A 24414-nucleotide genomic window follows, 5' to 3' on the forward strand; every position below is an offset into this window, starting at 1 on the left:
ACAATTTTTGAATATATTGCTTTAATAATCCATTGGCCGAACTCAAACAGCACTTGAATGTTAGTGCTCACATAAGTGCACCAAATTAATTATAGCACCGTGTTGTTTCTGAGTATGGGTGTACTGAGTATGTAATACATGCAAAAATGAGAAAACAAAGACAAACATTTGGAAAACGATTACACATGCATTTTAAAGAGCCAGCTATCTCAATAGATATGATCTGCTTGAGTATAATGAAAGAGAACTGGAGGTTGAGAGAGTACCACTAATAATGGCATATTCTACATTGTTACCAAACATTTCAAAAAATAGTTCATAATTCAGAAAAAAATGCGAAAAATATTTCCAAAAGTGCCGGTAGTGGCTTTTAGCGGGGCTGCAAACATAGCTCACATTTTGTTCCACTGTAAACATAAATGGATCATAAACACATTAAAGGTCATGGCAATCTGTAAAGGCACATGTAAAGTATGCAAATCTGCTTGCACAGATAAAAGTGAAATTGCAAATAGAGATAATACATATTCAGCCTTACGAAACCTTGTGTATGACATATTTTGCCAAAAAGTGTTACAATATAAAATATGCAGGAGAGAAAGGTACAGCAATATATAACATAATAACATGAGCAACCTAGAATATATAGTTTTAGAAGAAATACAAGTAGATAATGTACAATACAGAATAAAGGATAAATAGACTCTATACAGCACCATGATGCCTGAAGGTTTATATAGAAAGGAATAGCTATTTACTATGTAGTAAATTACATCACAAACACATTATTAAATGTAACAGATTTAAACAGGAAAAAGTGTGTGTGTGTGTGTGTGTGTGTGTGTGTGTGTGTGTGTGTGTGTGTGTGTGTGTGTGTGTGTGTGTGTATATATATATATATATATATATATATATATATATATATATATATATATATATATATATTAACTATTGCCAGAGGGAGAAAAACCTCTCTATATTCACATTTTAGTTCCCCTTTTTAAAATGCCATAATTGTGCAGCAAGACTTCTGCATGCTGTAACAAATGATACATACAAATGTACTTTGTGCCGAGGGCATTCGGCACTCGGAAATCTTGTAGCAGAGATGATGCATTGAAAGTATAAGTTAGGCAGCATGTATAATCAAGCACTGGGGGAACGAGCAGGAGGTCCAATTTCTTTTTATAACAGTGCAATGCACATACTGGTATTAAGCAGGGTTTTCTCCATAATTAAAGCCCAAGCTATGGCCAAGTTTTGCATCACCTAGAATTTTAGGATTGATACACACACAATTGGTCTCGTAATTTATTACGTCACAGAAATTCTAGATGGAATTATTTTCCTGTAAGTCACTTTCACTTAATACTATATATATATATATATATATATATATATATATATATATTATATAATATATATATATATATATATGTATGTGTGTATATGTGTGTGTGTGTGTGTGTGTGTGTGTGTGTGTGTGTTAACTTAACGCTATTGAGCTGGTTTCATTCGACTTTATGAAGCAAAAATACTTACTGGCACCCATTAACTGTGTAACTGTGTAATATTATTATTATTATTATTATTATTATTATTATTATTATTATTATTATTATTATTATTAACATGTATTAATAACGTGTCCGCAGTTTGCAGCTCGAGTTGAAGATGCAGTGTGCATTGTGCTGGATATTGTGAGCAGAAAGCCAAGACATTTATATAGTCACGGGTTTTAACATCGCATGCCTCTTGCCCATTCGACAAAAGCGTTTTTCTTTCTTTCTTCTGTTCTTTTTTTTTTTTAAAGAAACACAAATGCGCTGAAAAACTTTATACTCAGAAAATCGACAAAAGCTAAATACAAACCATTACTGCACACATCTGAATAGATTTGACTTGTTTAGCGGCAGAGCACGGCGAGTGTTCAGCACCACGGACAGCAGCCTCGACAGCGGTTGCGCTGCGTTCCAGAGCGCTGTATAATCCCGTAGTATAATTTATTAAGAACAGCCTCCTCTATCTCCTTTGTGATAGTCTATTATTTTTTGCCCTTGGCGCTAATAGCATTTTCTTTTCACGGTTCTGTTTGCGAGCGTAAAAGTCTATTATATAGTATATCAAACTTTTAATGAATATTATTAAGCTTGTTTTTTTTTTTTTTATTAGTATTGCTTCTCGACAAGCTGTAAGTATTGTGATGTACGGTACTGTGCCTGATTTGGCCAGGCTGCTGGCGCTCTCGTCTGGTTAATTCAATTAATTGTCTACAATAACGGCTGCTAAATAACTGCCTCCCGCCCACATAAGCACATCATGAAACGGCGAAAGAGGAGAACAGTTCAGTCGATAAAGAGATGTCACCCTGACGCGATGAACGATTTGTCAAGTGCTGTCTCTAAATACAACATAACGAAATTAACCAATAACTCAAAAAGAATACTGAGAGTGAAGATGGGAACCTTAGGGTGATATTTCCTTAAACTCGATAAATGCACATGCATTGTAGACACAATTGACCTGTCCATTTCTACAACACGAGAAAAGAATAGGAAGAGCGCGCCTGGGGTCTAATTTTTTCACGATTAAATCAAACCGAACTGGGATATAGGTGTCTCTTCTGCCGAAGGCTGTGCGGGGATTATAAATTAGCACTCCCCACAACGCTGCCTCGTCTCAATCGCTCTGGTAAAAGTGCTGAAGCGCGACGCCGTGATATATTGAGCTATCAGACCTTTGTGGTCGTCAGTTTAGCTCTCCCGGCACATTCCCTCCCGCCCATTCATTAGACACGGCTCTGGTTGCTACAGCTTATAAAGTCAAACGGAGACTGCGCTTTTTTTTTTGGGGGGGGGGGGGGGGGGGGGGGTGCTGCAGAAACAATATGACAGTTATGCAACACATTTGAAACTTAAGAAAATCTAAATATGAAGTAGAGCTTATAAGAAACTAAGTCTCCAAGCGGATTTACATTTCTGACCTGAAAAATAGGTTCTCTTGTTTTTAGTGCCTTACATTTTCTCCAGTGAGAAGCCTCGTTGTTAAAAGTACGAGTATTCAACTACTAATGTTTGGGGTGGCTGTACAGTGATGGAAATAAGACTCCTATTGCATTACAGTTTTTCACCCATTCCAGGTTCTACTACGTGCTCCATTAGCCTCAGTGAATAGGTAACAAGCGCAGGTGTGTCTTATTAAACCCGGAATGGATCAAACTGCTATGCAACGGGAGTCTTATTGCCATCCCTGCTGTATTGAGATCCGGCACTGTTTAGATCATTAAAGTTGACCTGACTGTCTTTTACCGACATGGTACCGTCGCATTGGTCTCATATCGGTGGGGGTGGAGGGATGTGAATGAATTGCGTGCGAGGAAGGGTAAGAGTCTGGTTTATTTAGAGTCTGCTGATTGGTTAGTCGATGACATAATGAGAGGGGAGGCGACCCTTCCTCTTGAACTGAAGTTATAAACTGTTACTAATATCAGTAGCCCTTAAACATTACAACTCAGCACTTAATTACCAAAAAAGCCTTGTTTAGTCTTTTCCCCAAAGAAAGGCACAAAGATGACACTTCACTGACAATGGTTGATTAGTTCCCTGGAGATAACAATGTCATAATAGTATAAATGTCAGCCGAAAACAAAATGATGCCTCACATTCTTCTGTGTATTAATTGTTCTCATGCATATTTAGCTGAAAGCGTTCATAGTTTTGTTTTTTAATTACGTCTCAATTAAATAAAATTGTAGGTAATGTAAAACTTTTGGGCATAGCTGTACAGTAAAGAATTTCCACCAGAATAAACAGAGGTGTATCTCTGCTCAGACTGACTGAAAACTACCTTTAGCGTTTTATAACTAGCAGCTGTGATAACCCCTAAGAAATATTGGGTACAATTGTAACTGGAATGCTGCTTTTAATAGTCTGTTTCTCCAAGAAGAATATTTTCAATGGCAGTGCCACTTGCTGGGCAAGACCTGCCCAGCGAGCGTCATCGAATGTGTGACCTATTTTTGTTTCATCATCTTCTCATGTGTACAGATGTGATTTGCCTCCTGGACACACTGGCAGATGCACCAGCGCTTTTAACGCACATCAAGACCGACTCGCCTTTCGCCAGCGGGCTTTTGACTAATTAATGGGGTCGGAGAGTGTGGTCCCAAAATCTTGGAATATAAATTTTCAAACCATCGCTTATTCCTAAAGAAACTACAGATACAGCAAAAGTTACTTCTAAACCCTACATGGTGTTCTGTATCATTTTAAGGTCATTTTTGGTGGTGATCGTAATTCAGGGATTTCAATATATTGTAGCAAACCTGGTGTAGAGCACGCACCTCTGCGGTCTACAGCACGGCCAAAAGCATTGCAACACCTAGAAATTTAGGATTGAGAAATCATAAAAAAGCAACTATATTAATATAATTTAGATGTTTTATTTAACATCATGTAATCAAAGAAACTACAAAATGATATTGCAAAAATCCGGAATTTCGAAATGTCACATTTTTCAATGTGTCAGTTTTTCTTTTAAGTATATGGAAAACTACAAAGCGGCGTGCGCTTCAATATGTTAACGCAACATTATGCAGCCGGAATCAAGATGAGTTAATTCTATAGGGTGATGCAAAACTTTTGGCCACAGCTGCAGGTTCACAGAGGTATTATGAAAGTAATTCAGATAATAAATACCAAATATTTTAAATTAGCAAGCAAGTACAGTGATGTGGAAGCATGGCAATACACGGGAAAGAAATTGCATTATAAAGAAACTGTGCAATATACTGTAAAGCAGATCATTTACTGACATTTGTTCACTGTTTTTTTTTCTGGCTTTTCTTACACGGTCAGTATCACATGCATGTTCGTGTGTTTACCAGCCAGCAATGACCAAATGCTGTATATAATGATTTTTTTTTTCTTCTGGTCCACAAATTGCAAAAGATAATACCGCCCTTTTGTAAAACCAGACTCCACTGCATTACAGCCTTAGAAAAAGCGATACTTAAAAGCAGGCAACTTTACGGCTCTCTAAGGCAACAGGGTCCTTAAAACCCCTTAATGTGATGACAGCGGTAATAGAAAAAGAAGGGAGCGCGCTGTAAAAGAACTGATTAGAAATCAATAGGTTTCAGACAATAAAAATCACAAGGGGCGGAATCAGAGAGTTCAGTCTGTCCGTGGTGATTCAGAAAGCCATATCTTTTACAACACCCCCCGGAACGACGAGGCAGACAGTTTCCTTTAGGAAAGGAGCTTGTGTTTCGACAGTGAAAATGCCATGTTTTATTAAAGGGTTACAGCAACACGGATATAAAGAAGCAAAGCGGCTGATTATTGCTGCACTGACCCTTTATTCGATTATGAGGTTTGAGCGCTCTCATCCATTCCATTCCAGTCTCATCCATTCCAGGTTTTACTGCCAGCTTAATTCGGTAGCAAGCGCAGGTGTGTCTTATTGAACTTGTAAACTAGCAAAACCAGGAACGGATCACATTGCTACACAACGGGAGTCGTATTTCCATCTCCGTATTATTAGGCTAATCTAACATTGCTGGCATGGAATTAATAACTATTTTTGATATAAGTACATATCTGAACTAATATTTTGGATTCATTCTTGAGCACACCGTATGCAGGGGAGCATGTGAACTATTGACTGGAGCAACTTCCAAAGCACCCAACACAAAGGAAGGGGTAGTGAGCTCTCTGACCAGTGGACTTTAACTGAACCCGACAGGGGCATCCAATCAGAATTTATGGAGGAAACGAAAGCTGGAGACAACAGAAGGAAGTCATAATTAGATAATATATTCATTACATACAGGGTGGGACAACCCATGGTCCAAAACGATTGGGCACAGTTGTAGGGGTAATGTATAGGTCTTTATGTGAAAGTCCTAGAAGAACTGGCAACTTGCAGCCAGAACTTTTAATTGGGTTCCAAACTGTTTTCTGAGACTAACATGGATCCATAAGAGTAGATAGCTGCATATCTCTTGACTGCAAGAAGATTCTGTACCCTGCAATAAACGAACGTCTACGAAAGAGACGTGTGCGAGTCAGTTTATCTGCGCGTCGAAAAGAACCCTTCCCGGCCAGGACACAAGCTTCTGTTCCTAGTTTGTAATCACAGTATAACGAGACTGTGTCTGCTTTCGAGGGGAAGCATTCAAGAAGAAAACACACAGGACGTGTTTGCAACACCTACTTGGGTTTTGAAGATAAAGGAGACCAACCTGGGTTTGAAGATGTCTGGAAACGAAGCGGAAATATAACTACAACAGAAGATTTGTTCTGCAAACTTTTGGGGTCTTCTTCAAGAAACCATCCAGTATAATGTCTTTAACTTTCCGTTGTGGAACTAGAGTAATTAACGGTAATTACAACACATAGAAATTGATTAAAAAAAACAGTTATCTTAAATTGCACTTCAATGCAGGTATGAAAAACCTCAGAGTAAAAGTGCAAAAGTAACTAAGCTGCTTACCTCATATTGTCACATGAAGCGCTTATTTGAAAGTATACTTGTGTAATTGTTAGTAAACAAGTGTAGTCCAGACTTAGCTGTGATATGTTATTAGAAGAATTGAAATTGAAGAAGTTTGTTTGGCATTTGAATAATAGATGCTTGTGTTTAACTAGTTATTTCACCTGTGAGCGCTAGACGCAGGGCCACTACCTGTGCAGTTGAGCGGAGGGAACTGTCAGCAGAGTGATGTCATCACTGCTTTTGCATTTTCATTAAGATATATAAGAGTGACAGATGAAAAACTGTCCTTCCCTCACCTTTACAATCGAGTGACACTCAGCAGCAATTCACTTCCGCGCCGAATATTTTAAAAGCGGATTGGAAGAGAATTATCTTCTCAACCGGGGCGCTGACGTTTTAACTGCCGAGGACGTAAACTCGCATTGAAAATATACTGCAAAACTAGCAAATGCGACTGATTCGTCACGTAAATGGGACCCTTTACTTAACCCTAACTCAAGAGCCACCGTGCGGCTGTGGAAACGGATATGTATTTATTTGTCATGTTTAATCAGAGATTACATTTTGGCCAGGACTACAATCCCAACAAACCACTGCAGAGACAAGGCATGTCTAAGGAAAGTGGAATATGTATTTCATAGATCAAACATGTAAAAGAAAGGCGAGACCAATAATCGTTTAAAGAATGAAAGAGTTTCGGTTTGATCACGGCAGGTTCTATATTAAATAACACTGTCCGATTAATTGATTAATACTCCATAACTGTGCAAACAGAGGGAACACCTTGTTTAGTGTTGAGTAATTAACACGTTTTATTCCATTTAATTAACACCTAATAACTTAATATTTCTTCATTACGCTCATCGGCTCACCCCCGCTGTTTTATTCTGCAGAAATCTGCTCCAGAAGCGCCCACTGAAAAGCGTAATGCTGACCCCTTCAGAGTCTACAGCCCTGCTGCTTGTGAGAGAGTGTTAAACGCCAGCAGCAAAGCCGTTTAAATGATTTAAAACTGTAAAAAAAAAAAAAAATACAAACAACTTCACGCGTTTTCTTTTATAAATTGTGGATGAGACATTTGGGTCAAATCGTCTTGGGCTGATTTTGAATTTTTAAAGAGCTTTGGCTTCCCTGCGTTTAGACATCACCGGAACCAAACACGACGGGACTTGATGGCTTCAGTCGAAGACGCGCAAGAAAGGCATGCGAGGTCAGTGAAGCCAGCACACCTGAACTGCAATTCTCACACCGTGTATCTCTTACCTATCCCGCTCAGCCTCACCTTACACAGTTTGCACAGTACTGTCGCGGGTTCGCCCCTGCTTTCCCTGTGCTATTACGGTACACTGGTTAACCTGCTTGATCATCGATTTATTGATTACTACACTTGTGAATTGCATGGTTTACTTTTAAAAGTACCGGACTGAAAGAGACCAACGTTTCGACTAGAAGTGTTTATCAGAGTATTCTGATGGAAACGCTTGGCATATAACTGTATTGTGCTTCTTGTAGTGTTTCTAAATTCAGCTTTATTGATAGTTACCGGTGATATCATGAGGTGTTGTGCTTTAAGAAGGCAGGGCATGCGCTCCATCTTAATTACGGAGAGCAAGGATAGAAGAACGGCATCATTAGCGCCACATTCCAGGTCCCAGGCTTTATTGCAAGATTAATTTATCGTGAACTAAAGCCACTAAAAGTTTGTAAAATGCCATTTGGGGCCAATTATAATAGCGTACAGTATTTAGCGTTGTTTCCCCCTCAACACTTGAGCGATGGTCTCATGCAATATCTCCAGTGCATCATTGAGTACATGGTATTATATATGGATCTCGACATAGCGGTTTGAAATGTCGAGTTCCTGAGGCAAATGTACAGTGTATGGTGATCTCGACACAACACATTTTTTCGCCCATACAATCGTTAATGAGCCACCGTATTGTACTCCTCTGTAATAATTGTAAGATAGTTTGCAGTCTTGCTGTCCTGTCGAATTAGCACCGCACTGTTTGCTCAAGGTAGCCCTAACCTAAACCGTACTGAGCGGCTTTGATATTCAGCGCTTCTAAACCCGGTTTAACGGCATTCTGCTGTTTGAGACAGTACTGCTTTTATCTGCATTGACAGCCCATTAATCTACGGGTCCTCTGGACTGCAACAGACAGTACTCTGCCGTGTAAGAAATGTATTATAAATCAGCGAGGAATCCGTTTTGAACTCAATTGTCTATTTTTCATGCTCGTAATGTGAAATAGAACGCAGGCAGATTGAATAATGATTTGTTTTTGGTTTGTTCTCTTTTCGACAGCAGCAAAGCTTTGAAAATAAGTTCTAGTCACGTTTGTAAGATGCATCTTGTCCTCTTTTATTAGCACGAGCAACCCACAGGGCTGTATTATTTTCACGGTAAAAAAAAAAAAAAGGCTTATTTCACGGTCTAAGGTATTTTAAGCTATTTCATGAACATATTATTTATTAAAAGCAGAAAAATAGCATTGTCACATTCAAAATTGATCATTTTCTCTAGTTATTATACAACAAATGTTCTTAAATATTTAAATGCTAATCTGAAAACAGTAATGGCTAAATTGTAGAACAGTTTTTTTAGGTCCATTCTGTTTTCACCATCAGTGAATTATCAAACAAAATAAAAACAGAAATGCAGGTAAAAATAACAAGACACGTGAAATATATATATATATATATATATATATATATATATATATATATATATATATATATATATATATATATATATATATATATATTATATATATATATATATATATATATATATAGTACTGATCCTTAAAAAGTTTACCATTGTATTTTTGCAGTTTTACTATACATTCCTATAGTTCTACTATGCATTTGCCAGTTTGCTCTGGTTTGCCACATTTATTATTATGCTTTACCACACCTCGCTATTCTTTACAATGCTTACCTATGTTTTACCATGCTTTCACTAACCTTGATTCCACTTTGCTATGGTTTTCACAATGAGAAATGAGAACATTTTTGTAACGTTCCTCCTAAAAATAATAACTCAGCAGGCAATTCAATCTAAAGGCGAGTAAAAAAAAAAACAAAAAGGAAAAATTAAAAGCTTCCTTAGTTCTAACAGGATGTCACTGTGGCCACTTTTTCAGCTCCTGGTGAATCTTAGTTTAGCGCGTGCTGTATTTCAGACTTGTGCTGGGACTCAATGACTGGTGATAACTCTTGCAGCACACAGGGTGGGAGGGAGGAAAGGAATTGTATTGATCTGAGTAGCACTCTGCTGTACGTGACGCCACACAGTCACTGCACTCAACCTTGTTAACATCATGATGGAAAACGTTACCAGGGATTCACGCCAAGTTTAGGCAGAGGCAATGCGACTGCAGGTCAGAGAGGGGACTTGTATACGGCTTGCCCTCTCAGCCTTGAGAGAGCGAGAGAGCGAGAGAGAGAGAGAGTGACAAACCCTGCCAAGACCTTTTTGTGTTAAATTACAAATGTGAGAGGTGGAAAAATAAATAAATAAATAAATAAATAAATAAAGACTACACTGCAGAACCTGTTGTCAACATTATTTAATATCTGTTCAGTATTTTTTGCAAATTTTGACCCTGGATATAGTGTTGCATATACAGGATTTGAGCAGCCACCTTGAGCTATAGTAATATGCTGGATGATAAGAGAAAGCCAGGATGTTCTCGAACAACGGTCAAGAAAAAGTTCGCACATAACTCACAACTTAACCTGCGAATAGGGTCCAAACAATGTGTTATACTAAGCATATTCTTCTACAGTTTAATCTTTGGTATACCGAACTGCTCCCTCATCCCGTAAGAGAAAGGGAGGTCCCTCCAGTTCAGGGCAGGCTTGAGGAATGGAGACTGAACTGCTCCCTCACTCCCTCACCTCCCTAAGAGAAAGGGTGCTCCCTCCAGTCCAGGGCAGGCTTGAGGAATGGAGACTGAACTGCTCCCTCCCTCCGTCCCTCACCCCTGAAGAGAAAGGGTGCTCCCTCCAGGCCAGGGCAGACTGCAGGTGTGTGAGTCTGTCTTACTTTCTTTCATTTGTTCTTTCTTTCGTTCTTTCCCCAGTCTCCAGTGCTGAATCTAAATTAATTGTAAAAGGGAAACACAATGGATTTGGTTGTGTGCAATGCACATCTTTGACATCAGAAAGTGAGAGCAGATCAAACAACGAACATGACATCCCAGGGACTGGAGCAAACCTTTGATGTCAAAGAAGAGATTTCAATGAAGGCGTCTCAAACTTTTTCTGACTGAAAAGCTGCAGTGCTGTATTTAACACTAACATATACAGTAGAACTTGTCATATCTGATCCTATAAGATATGAGAACCTCCATTACTGTAAACGATGGACCTCCTGCTTGTGTCATTTACACATGCTGCTACCAAATGAAATGTACTGGTAGAAAGTGGTCAATGCACTTTGTATGATGGGTCTAAATCAGTAAAATCTAGCTTAGCAGGACAGAAAGGATTCAAGAGCAGATAAAAACAATTGATTTTTTATTCCTTTTTCACTAAATCGTTCCTTTTAATGCCCTGCCTGTTAAATACTTAAACGAAATTGCATGTCTCTGAGACAGTGATAAAGCATTCATGAGTTTTAGAAAACACACAATCCCCTAGGAATGTTACTTTTTTCAAACCTTTTATAAAATTAACCTTCTAACAATGTATACAGTGTAACAGGGTGAATAAAGAATGGCAAAGCAAGACTGGCATTGTAAAATATGTTTAAGAGTGAGCTTGTATGGGGAAGCACAAAGGAGTATGTTAAAATACACTTAAAATAAACTTGATTTGATCAGCTTGTATCCCACTGGGATAAACCACAGCTGGATTTTTTTAGAGCATTTTACATGCCTGGAGAGTCTCCCAGGATCACATCAACCACCTATCCCGCGGCTACCTCTAAAACATACAGCTGTTCATACGTTGATCAAACCAGAGCAGAGTCACTTCCAGTAGGACCTCGGTTTTACATCTCATCCGCTGGACGGAGCACAAGGGGGTCGAGTGATTTGCTCAGGGTCACACACGGTGAGTCAGTGGCTGAGCTGGGACCCGGGAACCTCCTGGTATCAAGCCCTTTTCTTTAACCACTGGACCACCAAGCCTCATGTGTATAAAGGAAGGAACCCCTCTGGATTCGAACCCAGTCCCACAAGAAGGACCAGCCCAGCATCCTCGGGAGTCAGCCCACTGCACCTCCTGTCTCCACGTTAACAAAGCAGTAGGAAACTTAAAATGAGAGAAATCGAGAGACAACTCGGCCAACATACACATGAAAACAAATAGTAAGACTGTGAAAAATATACTCCAGGTTCAACAACAATATTTCATTTTTTGCCAAAATTTCCATCTTTGTGCAAGACTCACTGTGAATACGGTTGCAGACTCCCATTGCATAATAGTTTATCCATTCCTGGTTTCACTACGAGTTTAATAAAAGCACACCTGAGCTTGCAGCTAAACTTGGAATGGGGGTCTGATTGCCATGCCGGCACAGTGCGTTTGTTGAGGTTCTCTTTAGCTTGCTTGTCTAGACTGATCACCTTTGCTTTGATCATGCTACTCACCCCCCTGCTCTCTTATCCTTTCTGTGTCGTATTTGTAAAGGATGAGGCTGGTCAGATTGCAGCATCCCTAGGAGATGTAGCTTGATCTGCAATCTGCGCTTATGTGCGGCTGTGATAACCCTGCCTGGAGTTTTTATTTTTATTTTTGGCAGGAAATAATCCTCTCTTTTATTCATTTAATATTTTGAAGGAATACTCAAGCTTGAAACACTGTGTTCACCCAAGCACTAATGTACAGCTATGGGCAAAAGTTTTGCATCACAGTTCAACAGCAGTATTCAATTGCATTCACTTGTGTGCCAGATAATGTCCAAACCTTGGGAGGTCCACAGGGCACCATGATGTGTGTTTAAACGGTTGTGAAAACCTGACTATCCAATCACACTTTACACACTCCTCTAATAGCATTCCCCCACTCCTTCCCCATTGTTACACACACATACAGGGCTGTCCCTCACATGACTGATTCATTTGTCATGTAGATTGAGTCCCTGAAACGTGATCTTGATGATCTTGAAACCGATTTAATGTGTGTCACCAATTAATAGAGAAGCCTAACCCTAGATATTGCCCATTGCTTTGGAGGGGGTGGAGTCTGTCGGGCTTGAATGTGATTAAAGCTATTAGAACAGGGGCATGATGGGATACCAAGGCCCGATCGACGAGCGCTGACCACAAGACGCTCATTCCTGAACATCTCGGAGTTTGAGGATCACCTCTGCACAGAGTTACGGCTCAATGGCGGAGAATTCAATTACAGAAGCCCTTATTGACAGGAAAAGGAAATAAATAAAGGGGCTGAAAAACGACAACAGGTTTATTTAGATGGTATTAGCAGTGGCAGATGCATTGCAGTGTTCATGGTGCTGATGCATTCATGCAAAATCCATAGGTTTTGACAGACAGCAGCTTCTTCTAAAGGGCCAGTGGAATCATGTCTGAGATTTACAGCTATGGCCAAAGGTTTTTGCTTCATAAAGTCGAACGAAACCATGCTGAACAATATGACTTTAACATATTGAAATACACACCGCTTTGTAGTTTCCTACATGCTTAACGAAAAACCGACACATCGAAAAATGTGACATTTTGAAATCCAGCATGAAATACTGTACTACTATTCCAGTAGACTTTTGCTATATTGTTTTTTTTTTGTTGTTGCTTTGATTACATGATGTTAAATAAACGATCTAAATGATGTTCATATAGTTTTTGTAATTAGGTCTCATTCCTAAAATTCTAGGTGATGCAAAACTTTTGGCCACAGTTGTAGATAGAAGTTAGGGGCATAAGCTTTCCACTCAAAACCTGCAGAATAACTATAGTGTTTTCAGATGGCACGACAGTATTTTTTTCTTACGATCTTATGATACAATACACAGTATGAGAATGCCAAGCTTATATATTTCAGGAAACTAAACAGAGAGAGAGAGAGAGAGAGAGAGAGAGAGAGAGCTCCTACACTTGTGTCACCAATCTGATTGGGGGTGTTAGTTTGTTATTGGATTGGCGTATAGTAAAGAGAGCCACCTGGAGAAAATGTGATGGAACTGCAGTTTGTTTTAACACCAGCGTTTGAACCACGCTGTGCTTGTTGTAAACTTTTCAGAACACAGTTCTGCACCTTCATATGAAATAAGGAAAGCGATTTAAGATTCTCATCCACTCCTAAACGTCAACACAGGTTAAATAAATATCCCCACGATACCAACACAAAGTACCGTAACAGTCCAAACTTCATTTCAAATAGAAATGAAAAGACGGATAAAAGGTAAGGGGAGTCATCATGTCGAGATGAAATCAAAACTTCAAAAGGCAGTGTGGCAAAGTGGGTTGCAGTGCGCAGGTGCAGAAGTGATGCGGTGATCAATGAAAGACAGACAACGACACTCCAGAGTGCAACAATGCTTATTTATAATCCAGGTCTGGGGACCAGAAATGACAATCTCAGGCAATACACAGCAATGTGTGTTGCACTGTTCTAAATAACGTGTTGCAGTCCTAAATAATAGCATAATCAATGTACACAAATACACACACGGTCCCGAGTTTCAGTGCAAGTCGTGAATTGCAATTTGATACGTGAACAATGGTGCAGTGTTGTCCAAGTTTGTGCTGGCCTTAAGCGACAGCACCTGGATCGTGTTTCGCCATCTAATCACAATACAATAACAGTGTTAGCAACGACAAAAACAAACAAACACTCATGATATTATCACGCTCCTTTCCGGTTCGTCTGTAACCATAACAAATGAACAGATCACCTCGCTAAGTCCCCTTATGTACCGTCAATCACGCCTTCTTGGTTAACACTTGCAACCGCTCCTCCAATCCGCGGCTGCCGCATCGCTTCCCTTTCTGGGTCAATGATTTGGTGTACCGTAGGTCTGCCCCCTTTCTAAATGGTCAACTTCCACCTAACCCTGGAAATGAATTGTCTAGCCATCTAGTCCAGGGCACCCCGTTCCCTTTACACAGCGCCCTCGCAGGTCAGGAGGGAGATTCATCACCAAGAATGTTCCACTGCTCGAAGAAGATCAATAACAGAAATCAAGCCTCCGTTACATAACTCACTGTTGAGTCTGCGTCAAAAAGGCAACAACGAGAATAGCCTCGATGCAGACGACAGAAATGTACCTCTTTGTTTTGCTTTGTCATCGACATCGTGTTCTTTTAATAGCAGACAAGGAATTCTTTTCACCCTTCTGGTTCAATTATCATGACTGAGTAACAAACCCAAAGAGCTCCATGCCCTGTGGAGTTCTCTGCTCTTCCCTTAGCGAGTTCAAGAAAATACACACCCACCCACAAATATACGATCTAGCAAAAGTCTATATATGATCTAGCAAAAGCCATTACAGTAGCAAGCCCTTCGGTATTTTATATTAGATTTCGGGATGTCACATTTTTCAATTTTTGTCAGTTGTTCGTTTAAGTATATGGAAAACGACAAAGCAGCATGGAATTCAATATGTTAACGTACCCTGGTTAGGGATAACTCTTGTCTGGTCGGTTTAAATTGTAACTTCTCCACTGACAATCATTGCACCATTAAATCTGAGTTCTGCTTTGGGGAACCAGAGCAGCCAATTACAAAACTACAGACTCCTTGAGCATGGAAATGTAGTAGTCAGAGGCGTAGTCGAGAAAGAACTCGCATAACAGGCAAGCCAGGTCACATGACTCCCATCTCCCGCACATCTGTCTGATTCAGCCAGCAGTCCTCATGGTGCAATGGAAAGAGCATTAGGAACTTCTATTACCAGCTGCTTCTTTACGTGCATTCACAAGAGCGCCTGCAGCTTGTTACACTGCAGAGAGAGAGAATACTTAAGTATTATTTATTATGCCATGGTCTAATTGGGTACAGGGGGATACCAAAGGGTCAGAGCTATTTTTAAAAGCCAGATTGCCCATGTTAGGGATAGCTCTGAGACCTAGGGATATTACTTTAGGACTGTCTAGTCCTAAAATACAGCGGGCCTATGCCAGCCTTCTGTTAATTTTATTTTTGAGAAGCAGAGGAGGTTCAAAGCATCCTGTTTCTTCTGACTGTCCAAACTTTATTTATTTATTTTATTTTATTTGTTTATTTCAGTGACTGACGAGTACACTCATAAAACACAACAGGGTTGAAAATTTGACTCCCATTGCATAGCAGTTTGATCCATTCCTGATTACACTGTGGGCTTAATAAGACACACCTGAGCTTGTTACCCACACACTGTGGCTTATCAAGGTCATAGTAAAACCTGGAATGGGGGGAAACTGCTAACATTTAGAGCTGTTGATTTCGTCTAAGTCCCCTTTAATTCAGGCAGTGCGATAAATACTTATGCTGCAATTACATCATTAGGCCACCTGGTGTCACTGTGTAGCAGTTACATTCATATCAGAAGTGCCTGTTTATAATTAAACAACAAAAAAAATTCAACCAAACCCAGTGACTGTTACAGATTCGGTCACTGTTTCTTTTAAGCCATGTGCTTTCCTCCCACATCCTTACTCTCGATTCGACCATTAAATCTGCAAAGTGCCATCCTTCCCCAAACCTCAGTGTATCATTAGAAACCTCTTGTTCACACAAGGGCTAATGTTCTGCCTGTATTTTCAGTCAGTCCGGCATCCTGTGATTGCAGCCTGGCAATGGAGCAGAATGCATTTCCGGGAAAACATTTTGTTTAAGAGTAAAAAATAATCCCCATTAAAAATAAATATCATTTTGGATCATCCGTCCTTTAAACACCAGTGGTGAGCAGAGATTATGCTGTACTGGACATCCAGAACTACAAATAGAGAAAATTAAAGCAAAATAATATGACAGTCACGTCACTCAATCTCCACAGTTCCTACAGTATTAGTTCACAACCAAAGTGCAAACCTTTGAACAGCTCTGTGTGATACTTAGTGTTTTTACTTTCAAATCCATCTATTTTAAAAACAGCTATTTGCAAAAGCTTACCAGCGGGACACCAATGTTTTACCGGGGGATGCTAAAACAAGAACCAATTCCAAAACACTCGACTGCAAGTTCTTTCCCAAAGCCTTCAAACGTACGGAAATGAATTTGGCTTTGCATGTTTATAGGCCGTGGTAAGTAGACTCCTTCCCCCGCTAGTCGAAACGTTTTTCATTTAGAATTGAAGTGTGATGGCTGTGGATGACCACACAATTCCCAGCAATGGCAACACAGTGGACAAGAGAGGAATACTGAGCAATGATAGGGCGGCACTCACTGTCTGTGGTCCTGCATTGGGTTACCCCAGTGTGCAGCCCTACCCCACTGCCAAAATATGAAAATGTTGGCACTGATTTGATGACTTCCGTTAAAAAAAATTTAAAAACCCATTCCCATGTAATATGTAGTTCCCTGTGAAAATTCCCATTTTTGAAAGACTAGTGCAAATGTACATTTTTTTTTTATCGCTTAAAAATAAATACAGCAAACGTTTGCCTTATTGACGCACTACCGGCTACGCTGCATTTAGGAACCTGGCAGCCGGTTTAAAAAAAAAGAAATAGTCTATAATTTAGTTACTATTTTATTATGAGCTTAATTCATTTCATATACCAAGGAATGGTCATATATCACTTACTCAGTGGATTTGTGTGAAGGATGGTATTATAGGCACAAAAAGAAGATAAGAACAGATACCAGTGGAATCCATACAGAATGTCTTCTTCATAGTCGTGGGACTGCGTACACATAGAGGTTAAAAATGTGTATAAAATAATCAGTTTAGCAGATTGTGCCCAAACGCAACCCGAAACGTTAGGAGTGCATGATACAAATCTGAAGATTTGTGAAAATTCACGGTGGTTATCATGTTCACCATGTACAGTGTGACAGACAGACAGGCAGGCAGGCAGGCACGGTGGGTGCATAAAATGCCCGTCGTTTGAATGAGAACGCTAAAAACTGCAAATGTGCTTAAACAAAAATGTATTGACCCACATGCCTTTCACATTGAGGCCCTGGTTTAAATATGGCTCATATCCCAATTTAGCCCTGAGCTTTGTAATCTGCATAACAGAACGATCATTGTGGAACGGGGACAGAGAATCAGACTGATGTGGAGACTGTCCCCCTCCCTCACACTGGAGAGAGAGTGTTCCTTCAGTCCAGGGCAGGCTTGAGGCATGGGGACTGAACTGCTCCACCCCCTCACCGCCTAAGAGAAAGGGTGCTCCCTCCAGTCCAGGGCAGGCTTGATGCACAGAGACTGACCTGCTCTCTAAATCTTGTGCAAGCTGGAAAGAGAACAGCAATGACTAATATGTGGATGTTTTTTCAGCTTCAGAAAATATTTTAGCAAATGCATGTTTACTTAGTTGTATTTGGCTGTCTTACAATTTAATTGTGCAAAAGTTTCCATTTCCTGCGGGTTCCAAAGTCCCATTGGAAATCTATATTTTTTCTCTGCACCAATGGCTTTTCTCTCAGATTCAATCAATAATTGATGTTCCTGTATGTGCCTGTAAAATGCTAAAACACTACAACAGTGCTAACAGAAAGACGCAGTGGAAGTTACAGTAATATGAAATAACAGAATCATATTTCGGTTCTGTGAAATATTTTGTAATAATAACGCAGACTTCTAGACCTGCATTATGCCACACATTATGTAACTTAACAAAAAAAAAACAAAAAAAAAACAGTTGAGGCATTTCATAATAATAATAATAATAATAATAAGAAGAAGAAGAAGAAGAAGAAGAAGAAGAAGAAGAAGAAGAAGAAGAAGAAGAAGAAGAAGAAGAAGTACCAGAACATAAAATGAACATTTAAAAATTACAGGGAAAAAAATATACAACCGAGCAACAGAGAGTAACCATGGTCAGAGCATCCCAGCTATTCAGATCTGAATTAAAACGCAGTGTCACTTCAAAAGTGAGAGCTACAACTGACACCATAAAGTTCCTACCATGAGTGAGGCTTGACAGTGCTGCAGTTCTGACATTTGACATGGGGCACTCGGCAATACTGATAATCAGCCCTCCTTATAGCTTAATCTCTGATCCCTGATCACGACTGCTAGCACCGTTCCAGCTATAACACCCACCCCCACCTCCACATTTAGGAGAGGTCAGAATCTGCCCTGCATCAGCCCTCTGCAGGCGAAAAATACTCCAGTTAAACGAACATACACAAGTCAATAAATAAAAGGCGCAAAATGGTCGAATGGTATTTCAGCCCCAACTAACCATATGGGGGACCACTCTCCTTTTTTCATTAAAACTACAAGGGATTTTTTCAAATGTTAAAAAAGGAGCATGCAGCAAACCTGAAAGCAACTACCCCAGCGCACACGTACAACACGCATGTTCTTAACATGTTACAACGCATGTGGGTTCGAGAAGGATTAAACTACAACACACACTTTTGTTTGACCATCTCTAATTCCACAAGGAATATTACTAAATGGAAATAGTCCTCTATCCTGGCTAATGATCCCTTTGATTAAAAAGGGTTGGTTTAAAAAAAAAAAGCTAGAACATTGAAGAAATCCACTTTATTTTTAAAATGGTCCCGTAGCACCGCAAGAGGTTTGGGGGAACACTCACGATTTTATCTGAGTTCCCGCCACGGGATATCATGGTCCCATTGAGCCCCACCAGAGAAGGCAGCGTCTGTGACATCCAGTTGGTGACCATGGCCATCGTACTGAGCACGGCTCCGATCTTAAGAAGGGGCACAGTCATTTCGAACCGCGCTGCCTTCTGCCCAGGGCCCCTTCCGGCCCCAACCGCACTCCGGAAAATTCCAGCCTGAGGGCACGAGGCTACCCCCTCTCCCGAAAAAAAAAACCCAAAAGAGAGAAAGAGAATCTCCGAAACCGAGGAGAGGGTTTAGTCCATTCGCATTCTGCTGCTTGCTCCTCCTGTGTGTGCCTGCCTGCCTGCTTCCCTCTCACTCACTCCAGCACAGACTGAGCTGGTTTGTGTGCGTCTCTCTCTCTTTATAAGCTTAGGAATTGAAAAGCAGCTTCTACGCACATACACTTGCACATACTTTCAATGCACATGCCTCTCTCTCTCTCTCTCTCTCTCTCTCTCTCTCTCTCTCTCTCTCTCTCTCTCTCTCTGATCTCGCATCACTGGAGTGCCATCATGTGATCTTTGGACACCAGCCAAGGCTAGCCCTGGTGGGAGGGAACTTCACTTATAACTAATTGCTCCCGGTCCTCTGGGACGTAGGCTGAGCAATCGAGCCCGATTCTGATTACAGTATTAATAATCTTGCATAGGAAGAGGCAGACCTTCATGTTTGAACTGGGAATACAGCATATAAAACACACACGTATAAATGTTAATCATTCAGCCTTTTTGCATCTAGAGATTAGGTGAAGCGGACCGTCAAGACAAAATAGAATTGTTCCTAAGAGAGAGGAAGGCTTGAGGCATGGAGACTGAACTGCTCCATCCCTCACCCCCCTAAGAGAAAGGGTGCTCCCTCCAGTCCAGGGCAGGCTTGAGGCACAAAGGCCAAACTGCTCCCTCCCTCACCCCCTGAGAGAAAGGGCACTCCCTCCAATCCAGGGGGTTCCATAAATTCCAGGCAGGCTTGGGGCTTTTTTATGTGATTGGACTTTGAGTGGAAATTGCCTCTGTGACTAAATCAAGAGGAAAATCTTTCTTTCACTCCTGCATTGTCAATCAAGCGCCTTTCACGAGCACCAAAATAAATCCCAATGCCGGGATTTCTCATTATCAGCTTTCCTAGTGAGTCTGACACTTACTCTGTTTACTCGGGACCTTGCTCGTTGTGTTTTCTTCATCCTCTTTAGAAGAATTCTCTCAATTTATTCATAGCCAGTTCTGAATATGTGGGGTTATCGAGGGCACTGCTATTTTTCTTCAGCTGCTGGTGTATTTGCTCTGGCGTTTCTATAGCAATTGTTTCTCCTGGGATTTCATTCCATAGAAGTTTCAATAATAAGACCTGCAAGATTCACAGTGAAAATGAACTTACTATGAAGCATGATATAGAGCAGGACTGGATATGTATTTATTCAGTCCTGTGCTGTACCATGATTCATAGTAAGTTATAAACTGAAAACTCACTATTTTAATAATTAGCTACAATGTTGTTTAAGGGGGGGGGGGGGGGTAACAACCGATATATATATATATATATATATATATATACTATTGTTGGATTCTGTTTTGATCTTGGAGGTCAATACAACACAGCTTTAGGGTGGACAGACAAAGTTCCCCACAGTGAGAAGGAAAAAAAAAGAGAACGACAGAGCCATCAGGTTAAAAATGTAGCAAACTGAGGATTTATTGGAGGGCCAAATACAACCCGAAAAGTTTTGGAAGCTAGGTGTGTGAGGTAAACGTTTGGTGGCGATCGGTTGAAAATCAAGGTGGTTACTGTGTTCACCATGTAGAATGTAACAGACAACAGAACTGGCAGAAGGCACAGGTGTCGTTGTCCATCAAATCAACAGTATTGCAGTAAGAATACCTCTGTTAAGAAAGGGGCCCCCCCCGGAGCATGTTGTGGCTGTTGGGATCTCTACGGAACCCTGAAACACCAAAGAACCTCTGTTAAACTAGAACCTCCAGTTATGTTGTGTCGAAGCTTCACTTTTCATTTTAAAGCACATTTCTGACCGTCAAAACCTCTAATGAACATTGCAGCCACTATCTTTTTTATTATTACAACATATCATTTTATTAGTATGTTATGAAACCCAGAGAGGTGTGGTAAAACATATTAGAAAACGTGTCCATAGGAAATGCAAAACTGCAAAATGATCATGCAAATGTCCTGTGGTGAAGGCGTGGTCACACAGCCTTCTTGAATTTTGAATTCTCGCAATTTGTTTTGCCTTGCAGCCAGATCGCAACACAAGCTGGCAAACAGAATCACAGTCACAGTGTGGAAGCTGAAAAGTCTAACTTAGACTGGAGCACAGAGGTTGACCTCTGTTATAGCTTCATATGGAATTATAATAGCGTGGTAATCCAGCTTTGATAACTCTTTGGCATTGGGATGGGGCTTGGACATAGTGCTGACAGGAGGCGTGAAGAATCTCATTTTATAATCTGAAAAACAAGGCCACAGCAAACTCAGCTTTAGGGTGGACAGACAAAGTTCCCCACAGTGAGAAGGAAAAAAAAAGAGAACGACAGAGCCATCAGGTTAAAAATGTATCAAACTGAGGATTTATTGGAGGGCCAAATACAACCCGAAACGTTTTGGAAGCTAGGTGTGTGAGGTAAACGTTTGGTGGCGATCGGTCCAAAATCAAGGTGGTTACTGTGTTCACCATGTAGAATGTAACAGACAGACAGACGGACACAACCAGCGCATAAGGGAGGATCATTCAAACAAGACTGCAGTAAGTGTTGCTATGACAGCATTCAAGATCAGTGAGAGAGGAATGATCCAAGTTCATATACTTGCATGTAGTTTAACGGTTTATACACAGCCTGCTTCTCCCCACATAGGATCAGGCAGACAGATAGGCTGGCAATTCCCAACACATCATCAGAATGCGGTACATCGTCAGAATGCGGTACATCGTCAGAAAGTGGCACGTAGTCAGAATGCGATACGAGTACCAAAAACTTGACCTGTGTAACTTCTGAAAATGATACACTGTCAATGCTGTCATTGACTACTGCACAAAACACTACGAACAAGATAAACTGTAGTTCACCCACAAAATCATATATGTTTACAATTTTAGATAACCCAACGTGTTGCTCGTCAGTTAAAGTCACATAAATTTGGTGAATTGTGAAAAAAAAAAAGATTAAAAAGAAACTTTCAGGGCCTTTCAGATGGGTGTCTCCTTGTTTTCTGAGCTAAATTCATTTGCGCAAGCCCGGGCATGTGCAGTACATGGTGTACCATTTTATAACACGTACCACTTTTTAACATGACACGGTACAGACATAGTTTTTACCTTTAAGACGATGTCTTTGTCTTATTCTAACTGCTTGAAAGGAGCGTGTGCTTTTACTGAGAATCACTTTGACTCCCGTGTGCATTTTCACATGAGCCCAAAGATGTAATACTCTGTAATCTGTGTATGACCGAGATTCAATCAGATGAAGATTGCCATGGCAAATGAGCAGCTTTCTAAATTAATAATAATATTGCCTCTAAACATCCCATCACCAGCCAGTTATGCTATTTAAGCTTCTCAGGACCAATGCATATTGATGCACTTGGCTGTAACATTAGAACTGATTCGCATCAACAAATAAGCTAATATTTACTCGTCCATTTTCTAGTTCAGTGGCTGAAGCAGAAAGATCACGTGTCAGAACGTCCGGACTGAAACAATGGTTAAGCCACAGTGCCCCCTTGTGGCCTTTGATCAAATCAAAAGTGTGCTGTTTCAAGTCCCAGCAAGTTCATAACAAGCATGCCCTAACTTTCCAGGCTCAGGCACTCTGCGTAGGACCTCCTTAAAATCCCCAGGATCACCTTGGAAATGAGAGGCATATATCAAGGGTCCTATCCTGGTTAAACAAATAAATGCATTTCAAATAGATTGAAAATTATAATTGCAGGAATATTGACACACAGCTCATTACATGGTGGGTTGATTAAATTGTACATATAGCTCTGGCCAAAAGTTTTGCAACACCCTAGAATTAACTATTTTTGCTTCATAAAGTCGAATGAAACCTGCTGAATAATGTTACCTTAACATATTGAATTACACACCACTGCTTCGCAGACTTCACTATTCTGACAAAAATTGAAAAATGTGACATTTTGAAAATCATGAAATGCTGTACTACTGTTATCTCTTCCGGTTTTGCAATATCAATTTGTAGTTTCTTTGATTATGTTAAACAACAGATCTTGCACAGACCTGTGAAACTTGGCACTGTAATGCGTTGGCATCTCAACCCATTGAATTGAATGACAAGACAAGGGCTGAACCACAAACCATACAGCCCAGAGATGAATGTCTTACCGTTTAAGCTCTGCCATGGAAAGGCAAGCCCAGGCTGAGTTCAGGACACCCTGGTGCACCCTGGGATAGAGCCTGCTTGTGTCAATGTGGCCAAGTTAACCCTTTACTGCCCTGGGTATGTTCCCATACTTATTTAATGCATATTTTCTCAATGTTAAATATATTGGCCAGCAAAGGGTTAAAACGTGTCCACCAATAGTTTCCCCCGTGGCTTTGCACCCCTGGGATGCCAATGAGGTGCAGCAAATCCATACAAATAACTGGCTGGCTCTTCTATAACAGCTGGTTACTCTAAAGCTGTGGGAACACAGTGCCACACTTTCAGGAACAGTGGTTTGAAAGTGTTTCCAGTCAGGAGACCTAGTCTGAGGTAGCTGTATCAAACCCCGAGTCTCCCCTGGTGTGCCGCGCAGTGGCCTGAAATCTAGTCTCCTGGAATCCAAAGTTGATATGAAGGTGCTACAATTAGCGAATTGCCTTGAATAAATGTCGATATATTTCATCTGCTCGTTCGTTGTTCTTTTAAAAGACCTCCCATCGCATCTGGTTTACCGTAAAACGAATGCGAAAATAATCGGATTTGATTCCAATATGAATTTGCTATGGAGCCAGTTTAAAAAATATCCATAGGGGACCGCGTTGTTGCCTGGCAGAGTTTCGCTGACAGCTGTAACCGGGCTCTGTCATGCGTGTTTGACTACATGTAATGGAAATTGTCAACCACCACTCAACTCTTTAATTTATTTACACATGGCTCCCGGGCATGGGCACGGCCATCCAATCACAGCCCACCGATCTACACATGCATTATCCCTCATGAATTATGGAGAACCACATGCAAAATACAGCCTCTGGAGCGAACA

The 24414-nt window shown here is 40.4% G+C and overlaps 1 protein-coding gene across 1 annotated transcript in view; it reads right to left on the reverse strand.

Annotated features, from left to right (window-relative positions):
• Window positions 1-19636, reverse strand: part of olfm2a (olfactomedin 2a) — a 49816-nt gene extending 30180 nt beyond the window's left edge. The window contains exon 1 of the mRNA XM_041235769.1: window positions 19167-19636. Within this exon, the coding sequence (XP_041091703.1) occupies window positions 19167-19304 (138 nt within the window). The 5' untranslated portion in view covers window positions 19305-19636. The remainder of the gene's footprint in view (window positions 1-19166) is intronic.
• Between the last annotated feature and the right edge of the window lie 4778 nt (window positions 19637-24414).

Source organism: Polyodon spathula, chromosome 38 (assembly GCF_017654505.1).
Source record: "Polyodon spathula isolate WHYD16114869_AA chromosome 38, ASM1765450v1, whole genome shotgun sequence".
In the NCBI taxonomy this organism is placed as follows: domain Eukaryota; kingdom Metazoa; phylum Chordata; class Actinopteri; order Acipenseriformes; family Polyodontidae; genus Polyodon; species Polyodon spathula.